Here is an 11,961-nt window from a genome sequence, read left to right as displayed (position 1 = left end):
CTGCCACACCATGTGGTCACCTCCGGGGCAGGAGGGAATCGAACTCATGCTGAAGTGGCTTAAGCTTCTTAGTGCTGTGCTTTAACCTGCTGCGCCACCAGGAAGGGCCCTGATTAAATAACATTTAATCAAATACAAGGTTGAAAAAAGATGTGAACAAAGAATAGGTGGGACAAATAGTACTATGGTTGACTTAAACACAAATAGATCAGCCAGTACATTAACTCTAAATGGACTGAAAATGTCAATTAAAGGTAAAGATTGCCAGTCAGACTAGAGGAAAAAAACATTTACATGATGCTTATAGGATACTACCTTATGGGCCTCCCTGGTAGCCCAAGAGGTTAAGTTACAGCACTATGAAGCTGTCAGCAGAAACTGCAACAGAAGTTTGATCCCATCTTAGCAGGGAGCTACCACATGATGCAGCAGACCTGCCTATCTTTCCCACTGTTCCCCTTAGCAGTGTATTTAAGCAGACTTGCCTGTTATGTTTCCTACTCTGTCTCTGCTGAATCCTCTTATCCCCCAACCCAGACACCTCTGGCCTGTACCTCAGTTCTTATACGCATAAATAAGTAAATCTTTAAAAAATAGAAACTCCATTTTAAAAAAAGAAACATACATTAAATATGTTCAGAAAGTTAAGTGCAAAAGAATGGAAAAAGATATACCATCTAAACACTATGTTAGTATGTTAATATCAGACAAAGTTATGTAGTTTGTTGTATTTGTAGTATTGAGCTTTACACTTATGATATATACTTTTCTGTATTAACATTCACTTTAGTAAAAAGTTTATATAAATATTATCTTCATGTGAAGTTTTACTATATCCCATTTAATACATTTTATATAAAAGTATTTATCCCAAAATCTAAGTATAAAATTGGTGTCATGGGCCTGCCTATATCATGTTCATTCACTGTGTTGTATCTTAGGCCTTCTCTTAAATAGTTAATTCTAGTTTGAACAGTATGACTCTAAGAGGAAGTGGAGAGGTAAAGGAACAAGTGTGAGCAAAATTGCTCAATAGTTGAAATGTAAATAACCAGAATGAAACTAGCAGGCACTTATTTACACCTTTGTTCTTATTTTAAATGTACCTTCAAGTTCAGAAAGGTACATCTTCATGCATGAAGCGTATTCCTAAGTTCACTGAACTCTCCACAGTAAATTTTCCAGAAGCTGAAAAAAGAAAAAAAATAAATCTATCAAGTTTTTTTGTTGTTTTCCTAGGGGGGAGTAGGGGCCTCAAATTCCTTCTCCTTACTGTCCTCTTCCCATTCAAATAGACCTCTAGCACAACCCATGTCCAAAGGTGTAATGAGCAATCCAAGGGAAACTAGCCCTCCTAACATAAGCAATTCTTTACTCTCAAAATCTTGAAGTCCATTAAAAAAAGTCAAAGAAAGCTATTCAAGTATCTATTTAATAGATAAGTCCTGTCCTTCATGGAAATGTACCTGTTTAAAAAGAGGTATTTCTTTTAATTATCACTATTTTTATGAAGTACAAGTAAGTCTTGCTATTTTAAAAATGAAGAAGTTCCTTAAGAATCTCGCCTCAGATCTGCTAACTAGCTAGTGAAAAGCATTATTTGTAGTTGGGGATTTTTGGGGACCTATTTTCCCCCCAAATTGTATTTAGATAAAGCAAGTTTACATCTTTGTATCTGCTTTGGGATTTGTAGGTCCAAACCTCTATAAATGCATACTTCTACACTCTGCCCACTACCAGTGCCCCAAATAAACTCCTATCACAGTCCACTGGGGCCTTCCCTCTCGCACTCCCACCTGCGACTCTCCACCTCTACCCTCCACCTCAGATTGCCTCAGTTTTGCAGTCAGGTGTTAAGAGTGTGACTGACCCTTTTGCATAGGAATACAGTTTATCAAGACTTGACCTACAATATATAAATGATTTGAAAGGACAACAGTTCCTCAACTTCCAGTTGAACGGAACAATGTAATGTGAGGATTTGGTTTTGTTATATATCCTTTCAGTTTCCAAGCATCGACTGACAATCAATTTCATTGAGGATTTACTATACCATAAATTGAAAACATGAAGGCAGAAAAATAAAGGTATAACTTCAAATTTCTTAAGTAAATATATACATAGAAAGACTGTCAGAGTAAGATCGCGGCAGTGATTTGGGAGGAAGGCTATTAAGGTAACATTATGGAGAAGCCATACTGAAAGCAACTCTGCACATCTGCACACTGACATTACCTTCTAGCACATTTGGTTTTGATTTTTCCCTTTTTTTTGTCCTGACTGGGGCTTTCCTCACCTTAATACCAGATGCAATCACTTCCTAATTACAGTATTAGAAAGGTTACAGTCTACCACTCCTAGTGTTGGAGGACAAAGCACTAGTCACAACAATGTTCAGTACCACTTAGAATGCACTGTGACTGATAAGAATCAGGCCTGAGAAAAATCCCTACTTTCATTATCACAGTAGATACCTGAAGTAAAGGAAGTGCTAATCTAGCTCTAGTAACTATGAATAAAGTGCTAGCCTAGCTCTAGCAACTATGAATACTAACTTGCCATCCAATTGCTCTCCTAGAAGATAGCTTTGAACAAGTCCACTTGCACAGCATGAAGAATGTTTGTAGCAAGCTAGGGACATATTTATGGATAGGGTTTTTAAGCTAAGGAGGTACTTTTTCAGTAAGGTGCCTGTCCTGGGAGGTGAGTGCATAAAAAACTGACTTATATAATTTGTCTTCAATCTAAAAATATTTTGTTATGCCTCCTGATGCCTTCCATACTCTTCCTCCTCCAGAACATTTATCAGTAGGCATATGCTGGCTCATCCCTAATCCCTGCTTTTACCCTAACTCTTTCCAGTCTCAAGGATTACTCCTTTATGAGTGCATTTCTGTATTTCCCCATCCCTTCTCTTATTTCTCAAATAAAACAGCCATCTCATGTGGGTGGAATGTACCTCAAGTCACACTCAATTCTGGCAAAAATCATTCCCACTCTTTAGATTCTTAACAAGAGTGCCAAAGTACTCAGAATGAAAGACATTGCTTAACCACATTGTTCCTTAAAGGGGCTTAAATATATATTAATTTGAAATGAGTAGGGGAAAGTTACCAATGCCAAATGTTCGCCAAATCTGAAGCACAATCAGAATTACATGAGTAACATTAAAAAAATAGAGATTTCCAAGCTCCACAATGGAGATTTCAGATGCAAAAGAAATGCTCTTATGTTTTTATTTTATTGTCTAAAGGGTAGTTTTGTGCCATTGTTTTTGTAAAAAAAAAAAAATCAGGAAATCCAGTATAGTATAAAGAAATACCTAAAGCCTATTATGAAGGATTATCATTAATTTTTAGTAAATATTATAGATCAGAATAACATCTTAGTGAATTACTGAGAAGAAAATTATAGCTAACATGTGGGCCCTGCACTAAGACCTTTAGATGGATTACTTGTAACCATGACCTAGGGACCATTAATCATATCATTCAGATGAACTCATAGAGGTCAACAACCTTCACAGACATGATGGTCTATGAAAAAAATCCTAAGGAGTCTGAAGAAATTCTAGAATGGGTCAATTCAGCTTTGCACAATATAGTAGTACAATATTAGTAGATTTGAAATAAAAAGGCAAGTATCTCACCTTACCTACCCCTTAACCCCCAATCAAGCTATGTCTCTACATCTATTTTATCACTGTATGATGACTTTTCTCCCTCCATTTCTTAATTATTCTTCCACAGGTTCAGCTTTTTTTTTTTTTTTTTTAACATCTCTTCTCCAATAGCTTAAAAAGGATCACAGAGCAGTCTCATTTAAAAAATACTTTCCACTGCCAGGGAATCAAGGCCATACTGCTTACTTGGTATACAAGATCTAGTGTATCTTTCTGCACTTTTATTTCTATACTCTGTTATCCATAAACCCTACAGTCATTCATTCTCAATTTTGTCATGACCTTTCACATTAATGACTTTGGTCACTCTATTTTTTATGACTGTAGTGCCCTCCTCACTTCTGTGTACAGGACAGTGCCAGTACTTTCCATGATCCATATCTGTCTTGTCCATGGTCAAATTAACTGCTCTTTCATCAAAGAGTTTCTTGTTCCTTTAGTCACACCTACTAAATGCTTGTCATGCTGTATTGTAGTAAGAATGTCACCTCTTTCCAATAAACTATGAATTCCTCAAGAACAGCAGCTATGTGCAATAAGAACTCTATCTTCCAAATATCAGAGATCTATTTATTTTTAAAGATTTATTTATTTATGCCTATAAGAACTGGGAGAAAGGCCAGAGGTGTGGGGGTGGTGTATGTGGTGTATGTGGGGGTGTATGTGTGAGAGGATTCACCAGACATAATGGGGAACAGAACAGGCAGATTGACCAAAATACACTGCTGAGGGGAGCAGTGGGCGAGAGAGAAGTCTGTTGTACCCTGTGGGTCACTCCCTGTCTAGGACTGCCAATAGCTTCACAATGCTCTGCTTTAACCCCCTACACCACCAGGGAGGACATCTATTTCTTATCACCAATTAGTCTTCTGTTTTGAGGGACAAAAACAAAGACAGGGAGCTATTGTTGTTGCCTCTCCCATCATCATTACAAAGTGTCCCTCTCTAGCAGAAGAGACTGCCATGGAATTTAAAGGGTTAAGCCTTTTTTTCTGTCTTCATTTTTCCTTTTCCTCACGTTGGGAGTTTGATGCTAAAGACTACCAAAAGCATGCACATGCAGGGGAAATTAGAAAGTGACTACATGACCAGGGAAAGGCACAGGCTCAGAGAAGACCTGAAAAGACCTTAAGTTTACTTTTAGACTGATTCTTGACAAGAGAAAAACTAAAGCTATCAAAAATAAAACTCTAGAAATCTAAAGGAAAGAGGAGAAACTGACTTCCAAAGTTATGACATCATTAGGTTCAAATGCCCACAGCTTTCAACAACAACAAAAAAATCACATGGTATACAAAGAAACAAAAGTATGAGTCACTCAAAGGAAAATAAAAAGTCAGTGAACAGTACCAAGAAAGTCCTGATGGCAAGTTATTCTACCAGAAAAAATAATAATAACTGTATTAAACATGCTTACAGAACTTAGAGAAGACAAAGGCAAAGTTGAGAAGAAAATATAAGACCAAAATGGAAATATCAATGACGATACAGAAAACTAAAAAGAAGCCTAAAAGAAACTCTGGAGCCAAACAGTATAACTGCCAAAATAAAAAAAACTCACTAGAGTATTTTTAAAAATCCACTAGAGAAATAAAAAAAAAAAAACTCACTAAGGCAGATTTGAACAGGCAGAAAACAGAATTTGTGAAACTGAAGATATAACCATGGGAATTACTGAGTAGAAGAAAGAGAATGAAGAAAAGTGAAGTGACCATGAGATTTATGGGATATCACCAAGTGAACCAATATTCACATTATGGGAATCTCCCAGAAAGCAAGAAAAGGGTACAGAGAGATTTTGGCGGGGGTGGAGAGTCAAAACTCACCAAATTTATGTAAGACGTCGTGAATTTAAAAATTCAAGAAGTGCAAAGAATGCTAGGTAGGATGAAATCAAGGAGACTCACTACAACACATAATTAAACTGTCAAAAGACAAAGAGAGACTATTGAAATAAGCAAGAAAAAAGGTAGTCACTGCAAATAAGAAAGTAGAATGGTGGTTGCCAGGAATAGACAGGAGAGGAGAGTGGGGAGTACATTGATAATGGGTATTGAGTTTACTTTGCCAGATGAAAATACCAATTTGAACATCATTAGGTTCAAATGGTGGTAGAAGGTAGTGGTGGTGGTTACACTACAATTAAATGATCTGAATATCACTGTACTGTACATTTAAAAATGGTTAAGATGGGTTGCCTGCTTTACTCTACTGACAGTCTTTTGATGTATTTTTAAAAATATTCATGAAGTCCAATTTGACTACTTTTTCTTGTTGCATATGCCCCTGATGTCATATTCAATCAATCATTGCCAATTCTAATGTGATAAAACTTTTGTCCTGTTTTCTATTAAACGTTCCATAATCTTAGGTCTTATATTAGGTTTTTGAGCCATTTAGTTTTTTTGTATGTGGTGTCCAGTTTCATCCTTCTGCATATCAGTTTCCCCAGCATTTTTTGTTAAAAAGACTACCCTGTGCCACTAAATATACTTAGTTCCCCTTTAATTCTAAGTGTGAGGGTCTATTTCTGGGCTCTCTATTCCACTGTTCTATTTTGAAATTAGGAGTATGAGACTTCCAGTTTTATTCTTTTTTCAAGATTGTTTGTCTCTTTGGGGCATGCTGACATTCTGTATGAATTTTATGATGGATTTTTCTAGTTCTGGGAAAAAATATTTGGAATTTTGATAAAGATAGCTTTGAATCTTTGATCACTCACTAGATGCTAGTAGCACTGCTCCACCTAGAGGTGATAACCAAAAGTCTCTAGGCCTTTCCAAACCAAAGTGGGGTTGGGGGGAGTGGGGGGACAGTGAGGGAGAAAAGAATATAAAGATTAGTTGTAACACCAGTTGCCTCTGAAGAAGGATGAATGAAGTAGAGTAGGAAGCCACTGTATTAATGGCTTCACTCACTGCTGCCTCCCTGGTCTAAATTACTTTTCTCTCATCCTCTCCCCCTCTCTCTCAACCACTGCAACAGCCTCCTAATCAACTTGACCCGTCTTTCCTCTTCTTGTTCTTCAATCCACTGTTACTAGTAACCAGAATGATCTTCCAAATGTAAATCAGATCATGCACTCACTGGCTCAAAATCCTTCATTTATCTTCCTAGCCTTAGGTTTTCATGGTTCAAAAATAAACAGAAATCTATAAACTGAATATACTACTGTTTCCTTTGTGTTCTACCTCTTGGGGCTCCATGCTGTTCCCCAAGCATGGTATATATTTGTATTTGCTATTCTCTGTTGATGATATACCTCACCCAATTACAGGGTTCATTCCTAACTCCTTCAAGTCTTTACTTCTCAAGGGTCTTCCCTTGACCAATCACAGCACCTATTAGTAGCTAACATGTATTTTGCATATTTGTCACTGCTTTTCTCCATCTTGATCAATAACCCTCAAACCCGAGTCAGAATTGATGACCTGTTTTAAAAAGTTTCTCATTTGGGGGGAGGAGAGTAGAGTTTTAAACATGGAACTAGATGCATTTCTAACTAGTTCTCAGAATGATGTTGATGTTGTGGATCCAAAATACTGATTTTGAGAATCAGTAGTTTAGAATGTAAATTTCACAAGACAAAGATTTTTGTCTACTGCTTTATCTCTACAACTGGGCATAGTAGGCACTGAAGCAGGAAAATGAATTTAGAAGCCTCCAATTCTGTTCCCACTGTGCATCCTCTGACTTGATCTATCACAAGGCAGTAAGAATTTACTGAGTCCTGTAAAAGATAAATTACATGATTATCAGCATATAACTGTGTCCCTCCCCATTAAAAAAAGATTGGCGTTGAAGTCTTAACCCCACTACCTATGAATGTGGCCTTACTGAGAAATAGGCTTTTTGAAGATTTGTAATCAAAATGAGGTCATTAGGATGGAGCCCAGTCAACATGACTGCAGGTATCCTTACAAGAAGGGGAACATATGAACACAGACACACACTTGGAAAATGCCATGGAACAACTGAGGCAGAGACTGACGTTGTATAGCTGTTTGTCAAGGAATGCCCTGAATCGCCAGTGACATAATAAGCTAAAAAGCATGGAACAGATTTTTCCTTATGACTCTAAAAGCATGGCACCGGCAACTTCTTACCTTTAGACTTCTTAGCCTCCAACACAGCCAGACTATAAACTTCTCCATCTAGTTTGCTGTACTTTGTTACAAAAATCCTAGAAAACTAATGGCCAAGAATGCAAATGACTACATCAAGTGGCATGTAATTTCAAAATCTGCCTCTTATCCAACTTATACCGATTTAAAAATGCACTTAGGGGCCCTCCCTGGTGGCGCAGCGGGTTAAAGCACGGCACTACGAAGCTAAAGCCACTTCCGCAAGAGTTCGATTCCCGCCTGCCCCGGAGGAGACCACATGGCGTGGCAGACCTCTCCTGACCCGCCCGCTGCTCCCCTCAGCAGTGTACTTCCTCGATCTGCCTGTTCTGTTCCCCACTCTGTCTCTGGTGAAGCCTCTCACCACCCCTGAGCCTCTGGCCTGTACCCCAGTTCTGTATGTACAAATAAATAAATCTTTTAAAAAAATGCACTTAGAGTTCTCATTGTAAATCAATCATACTTCCTGTTTCAGAAACTTTCCACTTGAATATTGTGCTCTCAGTGTTTTCCTTTAATGTGTAGGCAATTCAGGTTCTAGATAATTTCTCCTACTTTTTTTGTTTTTAAAGGGTGAGAGGATTCACCAGAGGCAGAGTGGGGAGCAGAAAAGGCAGATCTACGAAATACACTGCTGATGGGAGCAGCGGGAGGGTCAGGAGAGGTCTGCCTAGCCATGTGGATCTCCTCCTGGGCAGGTGGAATCGAACTCATGCGGAAGTGGCTTTAGCTTCTCAGTGCAGCGGGTTAAGGAGGGCCCCAATTTCTCCTACTTTTTTCTAGGCTTTCCTATTTCACAAATGTCTTTTTCCTCCAAGGTCACTTCCTATTTTCAAACTACAGATTTCTTAGATATTTGAATAGCTGCAAAGTGAAAATGTAAGCACTTATTAAATATACATTTAGATTTTCAGATTAAATGCTATCTTCTCTTTTTAAGGAATAAGTCTCCATTTTCTTTTAAAAAATAAATGACCTTACCCCCACTGAACACTGGATAAAAGAATTTTGTCATACCTGTTTTTCCACCTCATCTCTACAGTAGCTGTTTTACACAATTCTCAACAAACCTTCTAAAAGCAACATGATAGTACTGAAAAGCTTGAAACTTTAAGTGAATCTGAACTGAATTTCACGATTAAGCTGTCCATTTCCTACTTAATGTGTGCTTACAGCTGCACTGTCACAAGAATTACAATCAATGATTTCACCAAAGACGATTTTAAACTATCATACTTTCTACAGTTTACAAGCTGTATAATGCAATTTTCATTCGGGAGAGTCCATGTTAACGTACAAGTTGTTAGTGACACACTTTTGTGTTTCTATGACTGGAGAATACTGACTTATTGTATGTATTCCCAAATAAGTTCGTGATAAAATTCTAAGATTTTGTGGTTAGTGAACTTATTCAGAAATAAACTAATAAAATCTATACTCCAAAAAAATTTTTTTTCAAGAAAAATGATAGCTATCTTAAAATGCTTAATCCTCAATTAAAAGATACACATTCTACACAAACTAAAGACACTAATAGTTCTCCACTAGTATTCTTTTCACACATTCTACACAACCTAAAGAAGACACTAATAGTTCTCCACTAGTATTCTTTTCCTGTGAAGAATTTTAAATGAGTCATACTTTCGATACTGTATCACTTAACATATGGTAAAAGGAGTAGTTTGGTAACTTGCAACTTTATATTCATTTAAATTGCATAGCAAAATATATTCCTAAGGCTGGTATAAATAAGTAGTTTACTTAGAACACACAGTATCATGTGCATAAGGTTCATCTGACATTGATCTGATATAGGGTGTGGATAGCAGTCTTCTAAATACCTTCTAGAAACTCATATTCCCAGACTAAACATACACCAGAATTATACAACTTGAAATTATGCATGACTTTTTCTGGTATCCAGGTAGAGAATCTATGTTTTATGCCCAACTTTAGTAAATGAACATATTTCTGCCCCTTACAAGTTGACCTAATGATTCACTGGGAGGCACTAAAGTTCTAATTTTATATCTACCTAACTTACATTCATAGAGAAATCAATTCATGGTTGGCATAAGATTTCCAATCTGAAAAGCTTTAAAAATATATATCGCTGTATCTATAACGAATTTTGAGAATGCTAGTATAAACCTAGCCCACTTTTCTAGAACACATTCTATTAGTCTGCTATTTTTTAAAGAAATAAGGGGTGAGGGTAAAAGCTAGGGAAGAATAATGCCCCCAAACACGCTCACCTTTTAAGAGGCCAGCATCTGCCCACATTCAAAGCTGTATAGCCATCACTCGTCAGCACCCACCAAAGTCATCCCACTTTGTGCCGGGGAGGAAATCAGGGAAAAAACTTCTGTTCTCTCCTACGTGCAAGTGCTCAAACACACCTGGCTCGCTCTCGATGCCAAAGGCAGAGAAATTTTTAAAAGTAAATGAGCCACAGACAAACCTGCTGATCCGAGAAGGCACCACGGAAGTCCCCCGGCACTTGTGGAAGGCTCCGGCTCGCAGGGCGCTCGGGCTGCGCGGTAGCCCCACAGCCTCGGCAGAAGTGCCCGCACCTGAGCGCCGCGTCCCGCAGGAGCCGGAGGTCAGAGGGGCGGGGAGGGCCGGCGGGGCAGGACCGCTAAGCGGCGGGGCCCCAGCTACGGCTCGGCTCGCGCCTCACTGTCGCCACCCGACGGCAGGAAGGGCGCTAGGAGGGGCGGGAGAGGGCAAAAGGGAAGGACCCGCGACCGAGAGAGTAGGCTGCGAGTCAACAAAATAGCGGCCCAGAGGCGGGCGCCCGTCCGGGAGTGCGCAGAGGTGCGGGAGCTGGAGACACTCCGCGCCTCCCTCGGGAGCCCGCACGCCCCCTGCCCCAGCGGCGACCCCGAGACACCTGTTCGGGAGCGCCCAGGACGGGGTCCCACGCGCCGCGCTGCCCCAGCCCCCCGACCCTGCACACACATTCGGAGAAGAGGAGGCGAGGGGAGTCGAGACCTTGGACCGAAAGCTTGAGGGCGCCTCCGCCGGCCGTACCTGACATCGGCGGCGGGCTCCCTCTCGCCCCTCCTGGGGGCGGGAGAGGGGGACAACACGAGACCAACGAACTTCGCTCCTCTCTATAGCCGCAGAAGTGGCTCGTGGCAGATAGCCAGCGCCGCCCGCTGCCGCCCAGATTATTGCCGGGCGGAGGCGGCGGCGGCGGCCGAGGCGGGCCCAGCGCGCGCTCCGGCCCGCTCGCTCCTCCCCTCCCCGCAGCGCGTCCAGGCCGCGGCCCGCCAACGGCGCAGCCGCCACCCAGAGGTCTGCGAGCTCTGACGTAGCCGCGGCCGCACCAGCCCCGGGGAAGGGCGGAGCGAGAGGGGGCAGGGTGAGTGGGGCGGGGAGACGGCGACGTGCGGACGCGGGGATTGGCCGTCGAGGACACGCTCCGCCCCTCTGCGAAGGGGTCTGGGAGGTCCGCGCTTCTGTAGTCCGCGGTGGCACTGGCTCGCGGTTTCTCGCACCCGGCCTCCGATTTCCTGGTCTTGCTGTGGGTTGCGCACCGGTTTCCGGACCCCGGGAGGGCTGAAGCAGTGAAACAGCAGGGGTTGAAGCTGGGCGTGCCCGAGGGACCTTTGAGGGACGATCTCGGACGCAGCTGGAGTCTTTTGGCTTCTAGTGTGCTCTCGACCAGCTCTTCCCCCACTATCCCCACCCCGGCCCGTTCTCCACCTTTAGCCTTCGTATTCCTTTCTTATTCCCTCCGCAGTGTCTCTCTGACCCTAATGAAAGGAAATAGAGCGAGATGAGCTCTGCGAAGGGGTTTTGGGTAACCCGATGTGTGAACCAGGAAGGACTGAAAAACCGCTTAGTGGTGCCACAGAGCTTTCTGTGGGCACACCTGGTCTTTGGTTCTGTCATTACTTCGGTGCTCTAAGGTAATAGCAGGAAGAGCTTCCTCCGGGCACTGTAAAACTCATTTCCCCTTTAGTTGACAAACGGAATTGGAATCAGAAAGCCGTCTCTGGATGAGAGGGAGGAGCCTGCCAGCCTTTGAGGCGACTCCACAGCAGTCGGGAGATGGAGGTAAGGGCTTGGCATTACTGGTGTTAATCACCAGCTACCCGACTGGCCTGAGGGTGAAAAGCTACCTGCTTCCTTTCAGTGCCCCGTGGA

General features: G+C 41.5%; 1 protein-coding gene across 2 annotated transcripts in view; it reads right to left on the bottom strand.

Moving 5' to 3' along the window:
* C1GALT1 (core 1 synthase, glycoprotein-N-acetylgalactosamine 3-beta-galactosyltransferase 1) overlaps nt 1-10,989 on the bottom strand; it is a 25,147-nt gene extending 14,158 nt beyond the window's left edge. Inside the window, exon 1 of one of the 2 annotated variants that reach the window (XM_004677114.2) lies at nt 10,840-10,989. In XM_004677114.2, the coding sequence (XP_004677171.2) occupies nt 10,840-10,846 (7 nt within the window). In that variant the 5' untranslated portion in view covers nt 10,847-10,989. Of the gene's footprint in view, nt 1-10,267; nt 10,349-10,839 lie in introns of those variants that run through there. The other variant, XM_012720741.1, reaches the window with a different exon arrangement.
* Nucleotides 10,990-11,961: the final 972 nt, after the last annotated feature.

This window comes from Condylura cristata, unplaced genomic scaffold (assembly GCF_000260355.1).
Source record: "Condylura cristata isolate star-nosed mole 26May11 unplaced genomic scaffold, ConCri1.0 scaffold00005, whole genome shotgun sequence".
In the NCBI taxonomy this organism is placed as follows: Eukaryota; Metazoa; Chordata; class Mammalia; order Eulipotyphla; family Talpidae; genus Condylura; species Condylura cristata.
This window is presented reverse-complemented; position numbering and strand designations above follow the sequence as displayed.